The 17482-nt window shown below is 36.6% G+C and overlaps 1 protein-coding gene across 1 annotated transcript in view; it reads left to right on the top strand.

Moving 5' to 3' along the window:
- LOC127875341 (uncharacterized) overlaps window positions 1-17482 on the top strand; it is a 47113-nt gene that overhangs the window by 22691 nt on the left and 6940 nt on the right. Inside the window, exons 7-9 of the mRNA XM_052420337.1 lie at window positions 921-976; window positions 9260-9330; window positions 10287-10352. Coding sequence (XP_052276297.1) covers window positions 921-976; window positions 9260-9330; window positions 10287-10352 — 193 coding nt within the window. The remainder of the gene's footprint in view (window positions 1-920; window positions 977-9259; window positions 9331-10286; window positions 10353-17482) is intronic.

The raw sequence follows: 17482 nt of genomic DNA, 5'->3' as shown, positions 1-17482 counted from the left end.
GGTAAGGGTGTTATCTGTGTAATCTTAGCTATGTTTCTGGCGATTTATACGGCCTGAAAACAGGCATTTAGATTGTGCATTTGTAAAGCATAGGGTCTTTTTTTTTCAATCACCACTTTCATGAAAATCTTATTTTTAATAGCCAGCCAGGAATTCTAATTGCCAATGGCGATTTTGGCGATCGGTCACGCAAACGTAGCTACTGAAACCAACAAATATCATTGATATCATATATTCTCAAATCTGGAAGAGTTGCTAGGGCAAATAACACCAACTCATAATACCAAATAAAACGAAATCATAAATTGCAGTTATGATTTAAAAGCTCTTCATTTATTTATTTGAAAAACTAACTTACCTTTGGGTGCTGGGTCTTTATAATGCACCATAGTGCATGCTGACCTCAAATATATAAGTTGGGCTGTGGGAAAACAGGGCTTAATGCATGTGTGATAGGTATTGGTCCAGATAAACCTGTGCAGTCTGCACAGGCCAATCAAGGGAGCCCAAGGCTATCTTCTTGATAGGATGACCATTTAGAAAAGACTTCATTTGAACAAATATTTCCATAAAAGGGGAAAGGGTCATTCCAGATAAGCCTGCTCATGCATTTGTGGGCCCATATGCATCTCACATGCATCAAGCCTTTTTTCCTTGAGACTGGCTGATATACTGAGCATAATGCATGTGCCTAAAGTGTCATCCCAGATTAGCCTGTGCAGTCCGCACAGGCTAATCAGGGACGACACTTTCCGCCCAAATTGGATTTTTGCTAAGAAGAGACTTCATTTTAACGAAAAATTTCATCAAAGCGGAAAGTGTCATCCCTGATTAGCCTGTGCGGATCTGGGACAGCACTTTACGCACATGCATTATGCCCAGTTTCCTCAGAACACGACACATCTGATTTCTGGTTTCAGAAAACATCAACAGCATGGTGTGTGCCAACCAGACAGCTGCAGAGCTGATAGCAGTGGTAAGTGGGTGTTATACATGAACATTGTTGTGTGCCAACCAGACAGCTGCAGAGCTGATAGCAGTGGTAAGTGGGGGTTATACATGAACATTGTTGTGTGCCAACCAGACAGCTGCAGAGCTGATAGCTGTGGTAAATGGGTGTTATACATGAACATTGTTGTGTGCCAACCAGACAGCTGCAGAGCTGATAGCTGTGGTAAGTGGGTGTTATACATGAACATTGTTGTGTGCGCCAACCAGACAGCTGCAGAGCTGATAGCTGTGGTAAGTGGGGGTTATACATGAACATTGTTGTGTGCCAACCAGACAGCTGCAGAGCTGATAGCTGTGGTAAGTGGGGGTTATACATGAACATTGTTTTGTGCCAACCAGACAGCTGCAGAGTTGATAGCTGTGGTAAATGGGTGTTATACATGAACATTGTTGTGTGCCAACCAGACAGCTGCAGAGCTGATAGCTGTGGTAAGTGGGTGTTATACATGAACATTGTGTGCCAACCAGACAACTGCAGAGCTGATAGCTGTGGTAAGTGGGGGTTATACATGAACACTGTTGTGTGCCAACCAGACAGCTGCAGAGCTGATAGCAGTGGTAAGTGGGTGTTATACATGAACATTGTTGTGTGCCAACCAGACAACTGCAGAGCTGATAGCTGTGGTAAGTGGGGGTTATACATGAACATTGTTGTGTGCCAACCAGACAGCTGCAGAGCTGATAGCTATGGTAAGTGGGTGTTATACATGAACATTGTTGTGTGCCAACCAGACAGCTGCAGAGCTTATAGCTGTGGTAAGTGGGTGTTATACATGAACATCGTGTGCCAACCAGACAGCTGCAGAGCTGATAGCTGTGGTAAGTGGGGGTTATACCTGAACATTGTTGTGTGCCAACCAGACAGCTGCAGAGCTGATAGCAGTGGTAAGTGGGTGTTATACATGACCATTGTGTGCCAACCAGACAGCTGCAGAGCTGATAGCAGTGGTAAGTGGGGGTTATACATGACCATTGTGTGCCAACCAGACAGCTGCAGAGCTGATAGCTGTGGTAAGTGGGGGTTATACATGAACATTGTGTGCCAACCAGACAGCTGCAGAGCTGATAGCTGTGGTAAGTGGGGGTAATAAATGTACATTGTTGTGTGTGCCAACCAGACAGCTGCAGAGCTGATAGCAGTGGTAAGTGGGGGTTATACATGAACATTGTTGTACTTATGGGAAACAAGGTATCAAATATGATGGAAATATGATGCAAAAAAACCTCAGTCAGTTCACATCAGGGATGATCAGGTATCTTTACCCTTTACCAATAGGATACGTATTTTTACACATTTAAAGTTCTTTAAAAAGTTAAATTTAATTAACTGCCTTACTACATTAAAGTTTTAAAGGGACTGTCAACCACAAATGACGAAAAAAGAAAAGTTCTAAAATACCGTATTTTTTTACAATTATTAGTTTATATTGATTAAAATTTAACGACTGGTATATTACATTACTTGTAAAAAGTTCATACTTTTGGTATATTCGGTAAAAAAAATTCGCGATGTGAAATCGAAAGTACATCGAAAATAGGTGACATAACGATATACACACTATAAATAACGCAAGTAGATTGATCATTTTATATATATATCATATATAGAAATCACTACGCATGCACAATATGCATTCCTGGGTTTACCACGTGACGATGATGATCAATCTACTGGCATTATTTATAGTTAACTGGTAGTTACCTGGTAGACACTCAGTAAAATTTATTACCGAATGTACTGAAAATATGAAAACTTAACAACTTTTTTCAAGTAATTTAATATACCAGTCATGATATTTTAATCAATATAAACTAATAATTGTAAAAAAATACGGTATTTTACAACTTTTCTTTTTTTCGTCATTGTGGTTGACAGTCCCTTTAAAGGCGTCATTTCCAACCCTTAGATTTCAATGAACAGCAAACAGCATAAAATTTGAACAGACTGCGGCTACTCTCAGGCTGTTCTGGTTTTATGCTGTTTGCACATAGCCATTTTCGCTTTGCTTCTGAGTGGGAAAGGGTTAAATAATTGTTAAAAATGTTCACTTGGAGGTGCATGTTATATCCAGTGTTTAATACTAGCGTTCACAGTTCCTTTTTTTGTCAAATACTATTTAAGTACTCAGGGCTATAGATAACTCTTGGGGTATATTGGGTAATTCACCCCCTGTTTTTGACAACAATTGGGTTTTTGTAAATTCAATAGTTTTAGCAAAAATTTCAACCCCCTACTTTTGAGCTTAGTTGGGTTTTTCACCCCCTTTTTATCCCCCGCCAGAGGCGGAGGGATATTGTTTTGGCGTTGTCCGGCCGTCCGTCCGCCACTTTTGTGTCCGGAGCCATATCTTGGAAGTTCTTTGGTGGATTTCATTTAAACTTGGTATGAGTATATATATATGCATAAGAGGATGATGCACGCCAAATGGCATTGTACACCATCTGTTAAAAACAGACTAATGGCCCTTTGTATCTTGAAAAAATGCTTTTTAGTGTCCGGAGCCATATCTTGGAAGTTCTTTGGCGGATTTCATTGAAACTTGGTATGAGTATATATATGCATAAGAGGATGATGCACGCCAAATGGCATTGTACACCATCTGTTAAAAACAGACTTATGACCCTTTGTATCTTGAAAAAATGCTTTTTACTATAGGCACTTTTGTGTCCGGAGCCATGTCTTGGAAGTGCTTTGGCAGATTTCATTTAAACTTGGTATGAGTATATATATGCATAAGAGGATGATGCACGCCAAATGGCATTGTACACCATCTGTTAAAAACAGACTTATGGCCCTTTGTATCTTGAAAAAATGCTTTTTACTATAGGCATTTTTGTGTCCGGAGCCATATCTTGGAAGCGCTTTGGCGGATTTCTTTGAAACTTGGTATGAATATATTCCCGCGCCAGAGGCGGAGGGATATTGTTTTGGTGTTGTCGGTCCGTCCGGCTGTCCGTCCGGCACTTTTGTGTCCGGAGCCATATCTTGGAAGTGCTTTGGCGGATTTCATTTAGTTTTGTGTTATTGTCCTCTGTCCGTCCATCTATCATTATGTTCATCCGTCCAATTTGCACCCATCCTCAAACAAAGCATATGTTGCGGGGGATACCTTGGGCCTTTCAGGCCCTCTTGTTTTTATTAGCTCACCTAATTGCTCAGGTGAGCTTTTGTGACCAATCTTTGTTCATCGTACGTCCGTCAGTCCGTCCGTCCGTCCGTTAACATTTGTTCGTAAACACTCTATAGGCCACATTTATTGTCCGATCTTCATGAAACTTGGTCAGAAGCTTCGTCCCAATGAAATCTCGGTCAAGTTCGAAACTGGGGCGTGCCGGGTCAAAAACTAGGTCACTAGGTCAAAAAAAGGAAAAAACTTGTAAACACTGTAGAAGTCACATTTCATGCCCAATCTTCATGTAACTTTGTCAAAATGTTTGTCTTAATGATATGTTGGCTGGGTTCAAAAGTGATTCCGGTCCGTTGAAAAACATAGCCGCCAGTGAGCGGGGCAGTTTTCCTTATTTGGCTATAGAGAAACCTTGTAAACACTCTGGAAGTCACAATTTTTGCCCAATCATCATGAAAGTTGGTCAAATCATTGGTTTTATTGATTTCTTGGACGAGTTCGAAAATGGTCCAGATCGGTGAAAAAACATGGCCACCAGTGGGCGGGGCATTTTTCTCTATATGTATATAGTGAAAACATGTCAACACTCTAGAAGTCACATTTTTTGCCCAATTTTCATGAAATTTTGTCAGAACTTTTGTTTCCAAGATACGTGAGTTAAGTTTGAAAATGGTTCCGGTCTGTTGAAAAACATGGTTGCCAGGGGGACGTGGCAGTTTTCCTTATATTTATATAGTAAAGAAGCTTGCAAACAATCATGAATTAAGGTCATGTAACATGTGAGACAACTCTTCTAAATATTGCATTTAAGAATACAGTAGTTACTCCCCTTTGATTATTAATGTTTTCATAATAATACAGTGTAGTTGTGTTTCATTTATGTGTTAATTGTTATTCAAGGTTGGATGTTTTTATGCCCCCTTTCGAAGAAAAGGGGGCATATAGTGATCGGACTGTCCGTCCGTCCGTCTGTCTGTCCATCTGTCCGTCTTTCTGTCACACTTTGCATTTAGGTTTCCAAATATGCTCATAACTTCTATGTCTCTTGAGATATAACCTTCATATTTGGCATGCATGTGTATATGGACAAGACCTTTCCTTACGCACACATTTTTTTAGCCCTGTGACCTTGACCTTGAACTTAGGGTTCGCGTTTAGGTTTCAAAATCTGCGTTTAGGTTTCAAAAAATTATCAAAACTTCTATGTCCCTTGAGATATAACCTTCATATTTGGTATGCATGTGTTTATGGACAAGGCCTTTCCATACGCACACAATTTTTTACCCCTGTGACCTTAACCTTGAATTTAGGGTCCGCGTTTAGGTTTCAAAATCTGCGTTTAGGTTTCCAAAAATGCTCATAACTTCTATGTCCCTTGAGATATAACCTTCATATTTGGAATGCATGTGTATATGGACAAGGCCTTTCCATACGCACACAATTTTTAACCCCTGTGACCTTGACCTTGAACTAAAGGTCCGCATTTAGGTTTCAAAATCTGCATTTAGGTTTCGAAAAATGCTCATAACTTCTATGTCCCTTGAGATATAACCTTCATATTTGGTATGCATGTGTATATGGACAAGGCCTTTCCATCTAAATCTGCGTTTAGGTTTAAAAAAATGCTCATAACTTCTATGTCCCTTGAGATATAACCTTCATATTTGGTATGCATGTGTATATGGACAAGGCCTTTCCATACGCACAAATTGTTTTTCCCCTGTGACCTTGACCTTGAACTTAGGGTCTGCGTTTAGGTTTCGAAATCTGCGTTTAGGTTTTGAAAAATGCTCATAACTTCTATGTCCCTTGAGATATAACCTTCATAGTAAGTATGCATGTGTATATGGACAAGGCCTTTCCATACGCACACAAACTTTTACCCCTGTGACCTTGACCTTGAACTAAGGGTCTGCGTTTAGGTTTCGAAATCTGAGTTTAGGTTTCGAAAAATGCTCATAACTTCTATGTCCCTTGAGATATAACCTTCATATTTGGTATGCATGTGTATATAGACAAGGCCTTTCCTTACGCACACAATTTTTTACCCCTGTGACCTTGACCTTGAACTAAGGGTCTGCGTTTAGGTTTCAAAATCTGCGTTTAGGTTTCGAAAAATGCTCATAACTTCTATGTCCCTTGAGATCTAACCTTCATATTTGGTATGCATGTGTATATGGACAAGGCCTTTCCATACACACACAATTTTTTACCCCTGTGACCTTGACCTTGAACTTAGGTTCCGTGTTTAGGTTTCGAAATCTGCGTTTAGGTTTCGAAAAATGCTCATAACTTCTATGTCCCTTGAGATATAACCTTCATATTTGGTATGCGTGTTTATATGGACAAGGCCTTTCCATGCACACACAAATTTTGACCCCTGTGACCTTGACCTTGAACTTAGGGTCCGCGTTTAGGTTTCAAAATCTGTGTTTAGGTTTCGAAAAATGCTTTAACTTCTATCAAAGCGTTTATAGGGGGCATATGTCATCCTATGGTGACAGCTCTTGTTTTTAGCTCACCTGATTGCTCAGATTAGCTTTTGTGACTGGTCTTTGTCCGTCGTCCGTCCGTCCACATTTGTTTGTAAACACTCTAGAGGCCACATTTATTGTCCAACCTTCTTGAAACTTGGTCAGAAGATTTGTCCCAATCAAATTTTGATCGAGTTTGAAACTGGGTCATGTTGGGTCAAAAACTAGGTCATTAGGTAAAAAAAAAAGCAAGCTTGTAAACACTTTTGAAGTCACATTTAATGCCCAATCTTCATGTAACTTTGTCTATATGTCTTTGTTAATGATATGTTAGTTGAGTTCAAAAGTGGTTCCATTGAAAAACATGGCCGCCAGTGGGGGGGGCAGTTTTCCTTATATGGCTATAGAGAAACCTTGTAAACACTCTAGAAGTCACAATTTTTGCCCAATCATCATGAAAGTTATTCAAAACATTGGTTTTATTGATATGTCGGACGAGTTTGAAAATGGTCCAGATCGGTGAAAAAACATGGCGGCCAGTGGGCGGGGCATTTTTCTCTATATGTATATAGTGAAAATATGTGAACACTCTAGAAGTCACATTATTTGCCAAATTTTATGAAATTTGGTCAGAACATTTGTTTCCTTGATACGAGAGTTAAGTTGGAAAATGGTTCCGGTCAGTTGAATAACATGGCTGCCGGTGGGCAGTTTTCTTATATTTATATAGTGAAAAAAAAACTTGTGAACACTCTAGAAGTCACATTTTTTCGCCCAATCATCATGAAACTTGGTGAATAGATTTGTTTTATATATATCTCAGATGAGTTTTCAAATGGTCCGGATGGGTCAATAAACATGGCTGCCAGGGGGGTGGGGCAGTTTTCCTTATGTGACTATATAGAGAGAAACCTTGTGATCGAACACTATAGAAGTCACATTTTTTGCCTAATCATCGTGAAACTTAGTCAATACATTGGTTTTATTGATTTCTTGGACAAGTTGGAAAATGGCTCAGATCGGTGAAACACACTTTTTAGCTCACCTGATTGCTCAGGTGAGGTTTTTGGATTGGTCTTTGTCCGCTGTCCGTCCGTCCACATTTGGTTTGTAAACATCAAAGTTGCTGAAAGATCTCAGTCAAGTTTGATGATGAGCAAAATCACATAATTAATGCCATAATTATTGCCCTTAGATTGTCCAAATTTTCATGATATTATTCAAAATCCTTGTAAGCAAAGTTTGATGTTTGGGGGGTCAACTCAAAATATAGGTCACCATTTCAAATCTTACAAAAACAAAAACACTCCCTACGCCAGAGTTTTATGATGAAACTTGACCAGGATGTTTGTCTGGTCAATATCTAAGTCATGTTTGACATTGGATAAAGATTGAATGAACTGACTCCTCTCAGGTGAGCGAACTAGGGTCATCTTGGCCCTCTTGTAATGTGAAAATACTGAGCTCAAGCCGGGAGTTGAACCCACAACCTCCACAGTGGTAGTCAGAAACTTTAACCACAAGGCTAAAGCAAGGCTGTTGGAAGTGACCTTATTTCACTACACTCCTCCTCTAATGTTTCAAGGCCCAGACATGCCCGCTACAGCATGTCTTGCATCCTCATGGCTCTCCCAGAAACCATTAAACAGCTCAGACCCAGTCCTGCATTCACAGTTCTTTTTTACCTCTTTGCCATTAATGTGAAAATACTGAGCTCAAGCCGGGGATTGAACCCACCACCTCCACAGTAGTAGTCAGACACTTTAACCACGGTGCTAGCCCAACAGCAAGGCTGTTGGAAGTGACCTTATTTCACTACATGTAACTCAATTGGGTAATTTAGGGACTGACATATATAATAGAATAAAAATCTACTAAGGTTACTATATTATTTATACAAATGGAATTCAAAAAGGTACCTGTACATAACAACAAACAATTACTGAATTTCTGATCAAAGTTCATTCATTTTTGCATTGAATAAGACCGAGTATGTGAAAATCAATGCACAATTGATGAAGTTATTGCTGTTCAAAGTGATGCACCACGTTTTCGGGTCATTTTAAGTTGAATACCTTGAAAATAAGAGTAGAAATCTGACAGGTCTACGAATAATTACAATAATACCCCAAAGATTGATAACCGCTGGAAAGACTGCCTTCTTTTTTTCATAGGATGGCATATTAACTATCCGATACATTTTTGTACCAAAAATAACCAGTCTAAAAAATACGCCCGGTGTTGGTTAGAATTGCGTTTTGTGACGCAAGGTTTTTTTTTTTGAATTACGTTATTAAATTTGTATTTGCGTGTTTGTACGCTTTATTTTGAATTTAATTGCGTTTTTGGTTATTTTAATTGCGTAATAACGCAAATACGCTTGTTATCTATAGCCCTGGAACTGATGTAATTTGAAAATCCTGTTTTGATCTTCATCCCTCAAAGAGAGAAGATTAAAAGAGATTGAAGATTTATGTTTACATGAATAATGTTAAAACACACCTTTATAAATGTTGTTGAGTGTTAAAACAACGCAAACATGTATACGTAAAATGCATACTATAAATAATTTCTTCTAAAATACAAACATGTATGCATTTATGTATGTGGGACTTAAACTTGTACATATTTTAATGTTTTATGCAGGCTTTGCAAGCTTCAAACATAGATCTGAGTGCCTCTCTACAAGAACAAGTGATGAACTCTGGAGGTTGGATGTAAGCTTTCCGTTTGTCATTATGCCCAAAGAAAACAATCACTTTTTGATGATTAAAATATTTTGTCTATGCCACAATTATGGTTATTTTTATTGTAATTGTCGTTGAACGATAGCATGAATTAGGCAAAAATAGTTTCCCCAGTTAGCTAAATTTGCTTCGTTTAAACAGCTAGGAGTGATTCATTTTGCCCTAGCTGTGCCAAATGGACACGATGGATAAGAGTAGATAATTGCTGGGAGTTTTTTTAGGCATGGGTTTATTGTTGACGCTGCACGCTGACATGCTGAAACACTGGTGTGATTATCAAAGACTTGTAGACAAAATAAAAATAGAATATTGTTTTAAGCGAGTTGTGTTGGGTGTGGATGTTAAAAAAGGTAGCTCTTTCATGCACACTTGAATGCTAAAAGTTATATTAGTTTGATTGTTTTGTTATTACCTTTTTGACTTAATGTGCAGTACTCAGTAGTTTTTGCAGTATCAAAATAGAGTTTGAATAAGTGCATGGGATAATATTTAAATGTATTGATTATCATTTGCCCTTTTTAAAAAATGATTCCCAATTCAACAAGTGTTTGCACCTAAACCATAATTATTGGTCATTCATCTGACAATCCCTTAAAATTCCAAGAAATGTGTTATTATTCAGCATAACTATTATATAAGATTCCATTCTTCCAATTGGGAGGGACAATAATCTAAAGTGATATCAGCAAGTTTTAACAGCAGGTCTTATGTAAACTGGGTTAGTCTCTTAGTATGTGTCAGCCTGTTTCCTCTTATAGACATTATATAATGGCAAAAATAGTTTGTCTCGTATAATGGCAATAATAGTTTGTCTCATATAATGGCAAAAAAAGTTTAACCTAGCAATTGTTGCATAACAATAGTTGATGACAGACTTTATGTCTATGCACTCATGAAAAGTAACTAAGTATTTGTCTTTTCTGTAGGTTTTGTGGTCTGGAAAATGATGTGGTCATCCTGAAGAAAGTCAGCATCAAAGACAACACCCATTGGTAACAATAGAGCCTTGTTCTGAGAAAACTGGGCTTAATGCATGTGCTTAAAGTGTCGTCCCAGATTAGCCTGTGCAGTCTGCACAGGCTAATCTGGGATGACACTTTCCGCCTTTATGGTATTTTAGTTTCAAGGAAGTCCCTCCTTACCGAAAATCATGTTTAGGCGGAAAGTGTCGTCCCTGATTAGCCTGTACGATGACACTTTACGCACATGCATTAAGCCCAATTTTCTCAGAACGCGTAACAGTCAATGAAATAAACTAATAATGTGTTGCTGGAATAAGACATTAAACATAGAAGAAACTCTTTGTTATTAATTTGAAAGTACATTTATGTGCTGTTTGAATGTTTTCATTGGCAAATAGTGAAATATGTATACCTCCATTTTATAATTCCCTCAGCCTGTTAGAAGTTTCAAAGGAATTCGAAGTTGTCATCGCTATTGACATGATATAAGAAACATACATTAAAAACATGAAGTTAACTTTTATGTGAAACAAATTATATCCACTATATGTGTGTTTGTCTTATTCTTAATTAAAATATATGAGCCATGCTGTGTGAAAAAGGGTTTTATGAATGTGCGTAAGTGTCATCCCAGATTAGCCTGTGCAGTCTGCATGGGCTAATCAGAGATGACACTTTCTGCTTTTATGATATTTTATGTTTATAGAAAGATTCTTCTTAGCAAAAATCCAGTTTAGGTGGAAAGTGACATCCCTAATTAGACTGTGCAGACTGCACAGGCTAATCTGGGACGACACTTTACGCACATTCATTAAACCCCCTTTTCTTATAGTGTAGCTCATATAAAAAAAAATGTTCAAAAAAGGAAAGTGTTGGAACAGCATGTGTTTGCTTAAAATAGATAAGATTCACACTCAATTAGGGACATGTAGGTGGTTTATTTTATGCTTTCCGGTGGTTTATAGAGAAATATCAATGAATTAAAACTGATAATTTCACTGTTTCAAACAGTGAAAATTATCGATAATTTTCACTGTTTATTGTGAAATGACGTCATTTTATTGACGAAATGACATCATTACCCCAGCGACATTCTTTAGTTAAACTCTTTGACAATGTATATACACGGTAAAAACAGCATAAAATAAAAATAAAATGTGTTGGATTCGGTGGAATATCGATTTTAATTCACTCGTGATCATAGAAAATATACATTTTCACTCGTGGCTGCGCCACTTGTGAAAATATCATTTTCTATGATCACTCGTGAATTAAAATCGATAATCCACCGAATCCAACAAATATCCTATATTTATTCCATTCTGCGGTATATGTTTATATTTTATTGAGACAATAAGTATCCAGTTTTTGAAATCGACTGGTATATCAAAAGTAGAAAAGTCTGCTTTTTATGCCCCCGGATCGATAGATCAGGGGTATATTATTTTTGTCCTGTCTGTCTGTTATTCTGTCCCAAAACTTTAACCTTGGTCAAAGTTTGATAACTTTTGCAATATTGACAGTGCTCACACTGGCCTTCAGAAAATAATAGCCATAATTTTTTCCTTAAAAAAATTATAGCCAAAACAGACGCTGACTTTTCTGCAAAATGGTACTGAAGACAAAAAGAAAGAAATGAATCTCATTTTATCTATGTTTTATCAAATGTATACACTTCAACACCGTTATTTCGAAGTTGTCGGGACCGTTAAAAAATCTTCGGATTAACAATAATTCGAAATAAAACATCTGACAGACGACTTCTTTGATTCTGTAATAATAAAACGTTGTGGAATTCGGATTATTCGGTAACACGCTACTATTGATAATTGTTTTACTTAAAAACGTAAACAAGTCAGATTGCAATAGATTTCTACTTGTAACAAACGAAGAAATAAAACGATTCTTGTTCTTCTTTTTATGTTTTTCTCTAAGTATAGAACATATTAAATATCATGAATATGCACTAATTATCCGAACATATAAAATATAACGAAGAGCACAAATTATCAGACCATATAAAAAATAACGAATAGCAAAAATTATCATACATGTAAATACGGATGAATACATTTTTGGAAATGAATTAACATTTTTTGTAAATAAGACGCGATTTCTCTCTTAACACTGGCCTTAGCAGCACTAAACTGGACACGTGTAACATATTTCTCCAATTTGTCAAGGACATTGAAGAACTCACTTCCGCCCGTGTTTTGCTCGCTGAAGGTAGAGTTTATTTAAGATGAATTTCATCGGACCACTTTTACTCAGACCTAACGTGACACATTTATTTGTTACTAAAGAATTCAAAACTACATAAATAGTAATTATCGGCTTTTGACGACATTATAAAATTAACAGGCTACGCGCAGTCGAAAAAGGTGTAATTATCAGCTTTTGACGCGCCACGCCCAGACGACAAAGGTGTGAAATTATTCTCAGCGTTTTGCAGCTTTGACTTCAGATTAAAGGTTGATGATTAGGTGCGAATTATAGTGTTGGGACCGACAGAATCACTTCAAATTAACAATTTTTTCGGTTTAACAAAGTTCGGATTAACAATAATATTTTACATTAAACAAAGAAGATCCAAAATCAGGACCGGAAAAATACTTCGAAATAATGGTGACACCGGAGTATTGGTGTTCAAAATAACGGTGTTGAAGTGTATCTATTGGATTTAAGTTAAAATATATACTTAAAAACAAGCATAATATCAGTGTCATTTTCTTATAAAATATTATCATGGCTTTACAATAAAGAATACAATCAAGGTTGTGGGTGTAACTTAACAAACCAGACATCAGCTACAGTTACATACATATATACTTTAAAACAAAAAGATAAATACTTTTATTAAAGTACTATTAATAAAATAAGAAAACTGTCCTTTGAAATTGTTAAATTTTTAAAGTCTGTCTAGGTGCAAGTTCTGGTTAGAACAAGACGAAATATTGTCAACCAGACCATCCGTAACAGCGCATTTGTATTCGTCATTCTATAAAAATGTTATAAAAAACGCCGAAAGTTAATTAAAATTGACGATCTGTACCGTTCCGCTAACGACTGTCCGAAAACATGTCGAGATACCTCTTTTGCACATGGAATAAAATATGCATATCGTTTAATTGGAGAAAACTAAACCCCGTAACCTTGCGAATACGCAATCAATATGAAATATTATTTTTAAATGTGGTATTGCAGTGCTTTACTTAACTCAAAGATACTTAATTTAAAATTGCAAGATGGCGAACATTTGCAACATGCGTAGAATGGTTAAGTTTTCAGAAAGTAGCGAAAACGTGCAACATTGCAAAACTCAAGTTTTTATACTACTTACCGTTGAGAAGTGTCGAATGTTTTTAACGTTTATTAGTATTTTGAACAACAAAAACACATTAATTATAGAAAAATAACAAAATCGACTTCTTTATTATATAGAAACATTAAAGCAGACGACAATTAGCGCCCGCTGACTTTAAACGAAAATCTAACAGTTACCGATAATTGGTAAAGCACTGGGAGATTAAAGACTTTTTTCCGAATTATATCACTTCTGTCGGACACTGATTGAGAAAAACGCTCTAGGCAACAATGTTGCAGAAGTTATTGACTCGTGTATGACAATACACAGGGTCGAGTGTGTACACAGGTAATCTTGTTATCAATTTTTCCTGCTTGATGGCCCTATTTACAGGCGTTTTGCATTTGCCGGAAAACTTGTAGAAGCAAATTTATTTTTGATGAAGGTGGATAAAATAATCGCCATTTTTTCTAGACAATTTAAGAAATAATAGCCAGTTGGATTAAATAATCGCCATTGGCGATAATGTCTGGCAGCAGCGTGAGCACTGACTTGATATTTACCATGCATGTGTATCTCATGTAGCTGCTCATTTTGAGTGGTGAAAAGTCAAGGTCAAGGTCATCCTTCAAAGTCAAAGGTCAAATATTGTAAAAAAAAATCCTAAAACTTTAACCTTTGTTAAAGTTTTATCATAACTTTTTTAATATTGAACACAGCAACTTCATATTTGGCATGCATGTGTATCTCGTGGAGCTGCACATTTTGAGTGGTGAAATGTCAAGGTCATCCTTCAAGGTCCAAGGTCAAAATTATAAAAAAAAATCATTTCTCCTTTCAATCTCTTACTTACTTCTCGTGCAGCTGTACATTTTTAGTGGTGAAAGGTCAAGGTCAACCTTCAAGGTCAAAGGTCAAATATAATTGTATTTTTCTTTCCTATAACTTTAACCTTCGTTAAAGTTTTATCATAACTTTTTAATATTGAACACAGCAACTTCATATTTGGCATGCATGTGTATCTCATGGAGCTGCACATTCTGAGTGGTGAAAGGTCAAGGTCATCCTTTAAGGTCAAAGGTCAAAATAAAATAAAAAAATTCATTTCTCCATTCAATCTCTTACTTACTTCTCGTGCAGCTGCGCATATTTAGTGGTGAAAGGTCAAGGTTAACCTTCAAGGTCAAAGATCATAGTATTTTTCTTTCCTATAACTTTAACCTTTGTTAAAGTTTTATCATAACTTTTTTTATATTGAACACAGCAACTTCATATTTGGCATGCATGTGTATCTCGTGGAGCTGCACATTTTGAGTGGTGAAAAGTCAAGATCAACCTTTAAGGTCAAAGGTCAAAAATAAAAAAACATAAATTTTCTTAACTTATTATGCCCCCGGATCGAATGATAGGGGGCATATTGTTTTTGGCCTGTCTGTCTGTCATTCTGTCCCTAAACTTTAACCTTGGTTAAAGTTTTGCGATAACTTTTGCAATATTGAAGATAGCAACTTGATATTTGGCATGAATGTATATCTCATGAAGCTGCACATTTTGAGTGGTGAAAGGTCAAGGTCATCCTTCAAGGTCAAAAGTAAAAAAATACAATCCAAGGGAAGTAATAAGCTTTAAAAGGGAGATAATTTCTAAACCTGCCAAATGATATATTGAAATATTATTTCAAAGCGGCGCAATAGGGGGCATTGTGTTTCTGACAAACACATCTCTTGTTTCTTTTTAGAATGTTTTAATATGCAATTGAAACAGGCTAAGGCATTGATCGAATAAGTAAATTTTTGTCCAGAGCATAACTCTAAATCTACTTAAGGGATTTACTTGAAACTTAAAACATAAACAGATGGCAACTAGGAGAAGTGTAGTGACAAAGAACCATAACTCTATCTACCTTAGTTTTTTAATTATCTCCCTTTATTTAATAACAAAGTAAATTTTTGTTCGGTGCATAACTCTAAATTTACAGGAGGGATTTACTTGAAACTTTAAATATTAACAGATGGCAAGTAGGAGAAGTGCGGTGACTAAGAACCACAACTCTATCTACCTTAGTTTTTGAATTATCTCCCTTTATTTAATTTCAAAGTAAATTTTTGTCCGGAGCATAACTCTAAATCTACTGAAGGGATTTACTTGAAACTTGAAATATAAACAGATGGCAAGTAGGAGAAGTGAAGTGACAAAGAACCATAACTCTATCTACCTTAGTTTTTTAATTATCTCCCTTTATTTAATTACAAAGTAAATTTTTGTCCAGAGCATAACTCTAAATCTACTGAAGAGATTTACTTAAAACTAAAAATATAAACAGATGGCAACTAGGAGATGTGCAGTGAACATGAACCATAACTCTTTCGGCCGTAGTTTTTGAATTATCTCCCTTTATTTTTTTATTATATACCGGTATATTTTGTTTTTCTTAATATTTTATTTATAATTTTCAGTTATATTAAATTTAATTTCATAGCAAATATTTTAGCTTTTCAATTTTTAATATCTGCCTTAATCTAATTTTACAATAATATTTTAATTTGAACACTGAAGTATTCACTGTAAAATGAATAGATGAGTTTTAGGAAAAATAGAGTGATCGTGAACAGTAACTGTTTAAAGTCTCTTTTTTAGCTCACCTGAGCACAACGTGCTCATGGTGAGCTTTTGTGATCCCCTTTTGTCCGTCGTCCATCGTGCGTCATCCGTCATCAACATTTTGCCTTGTGAACACTCTAGAGGCCACATTTATTTCTGATCTTCATGAAATTTGGTCAGAACATTTGTCCCATTGATACCTAGACTGAGTTTGAAACTGGGTATTGCTGGGTCAAAAACTAGGTCAGTGTCAAAAAAAAAGGAAAAACTTGTGAACACTGTAAGATTTGATGCCCAATCTTCATGTAACCTTGTCAAAATGTTTGTCTAAATGATATGTTGGTTGAGTTCAAAAATGGTTCTGGTCCGTTGAAAAACATGGCCGCCAGGGGGCGGGGCAGTATTCCTTATATGGCTATAGAGAAACCTTGTGAACACGCTAGAAGTCACAATTTTTGCCCAATCATCAGTAAACTTGGTCAGAACATTGGTTTCATTGATATCTTGGACGAGTTGGAAAAAAGTCCAGATCGGTTTCCTTATATGGCTATAGTAAAATCTTGTTAACACTCTAGAGGCCACATTAATTGTCCAATCTTCATGAAATTTGGTCAGAAGATTGGTCTCAATGATATCTTGGATGATTTCGAAAATGGTTACGTTTGCTTGAAAAACATGGCTGCCAAGGGGCGGGGCATTTTTCCTTATATGGCTATAGTAAAATCTTGTTAACATTTTAGAGGCCACATTTATTGTCCGATCTTCATGAGACTTAATCAGAAGATTCATCCAAAAAATATCTTGGACAAGTTAAAAAATGATGCCGGTTGGTTGAAAAACATGGCCGCCAGGGGGCGGGGCATTTTTCCTTATATGGCTATAGTAAAACCTTGTTAACACACTAGAAGCCACATTTATTTTCCGATTTTTATGAAACTTGGTTAGAAGATTTGTCCTAATGATATCTTGGATAAGTTCTAAAATGGTTTCGGTTGCTTAAAAAACATGGCCGTCAGGGAGCGGGGCATTTTTCTTAATATGGCTATATATCGTGCTTTTATAAAACCTTGTTAACACTCTAGAGGCCACATTTATTGTCCGATCATCATGAAACTTGGTCAGATGATTTGTCCCAATGATATCTTGGATGAGTTCGAAAAAGGTTCCAGTTGGTGGAAAAACATGGCCACCAAGGGGGAGTGGCATTTTTCCTTATATAGCTAAAGTTAAACCTTGTTAACACTCTAGAAGCTGT

The sequence above is a fragment of the Dreissena polymorpha genome, chromosome 3, assembly GCF_020536995.1.
Source record: "Dreissena polymorpha isolate Duluth1 chromosome 3, UMN_Dpol_1.0, whole genome shotgun sequence".
In the NCBI taxonomy this organism is placed as follows: domain Eukaryota; kingdom Metazoa; phylum Mollusca; class Bivalvia; order Myida; family Dreissenidae; genus Dreissena; species Dreissena polymorpha.
This window is presented reverse-complemented; position numbering and strand designations above follow the sequence as displayed.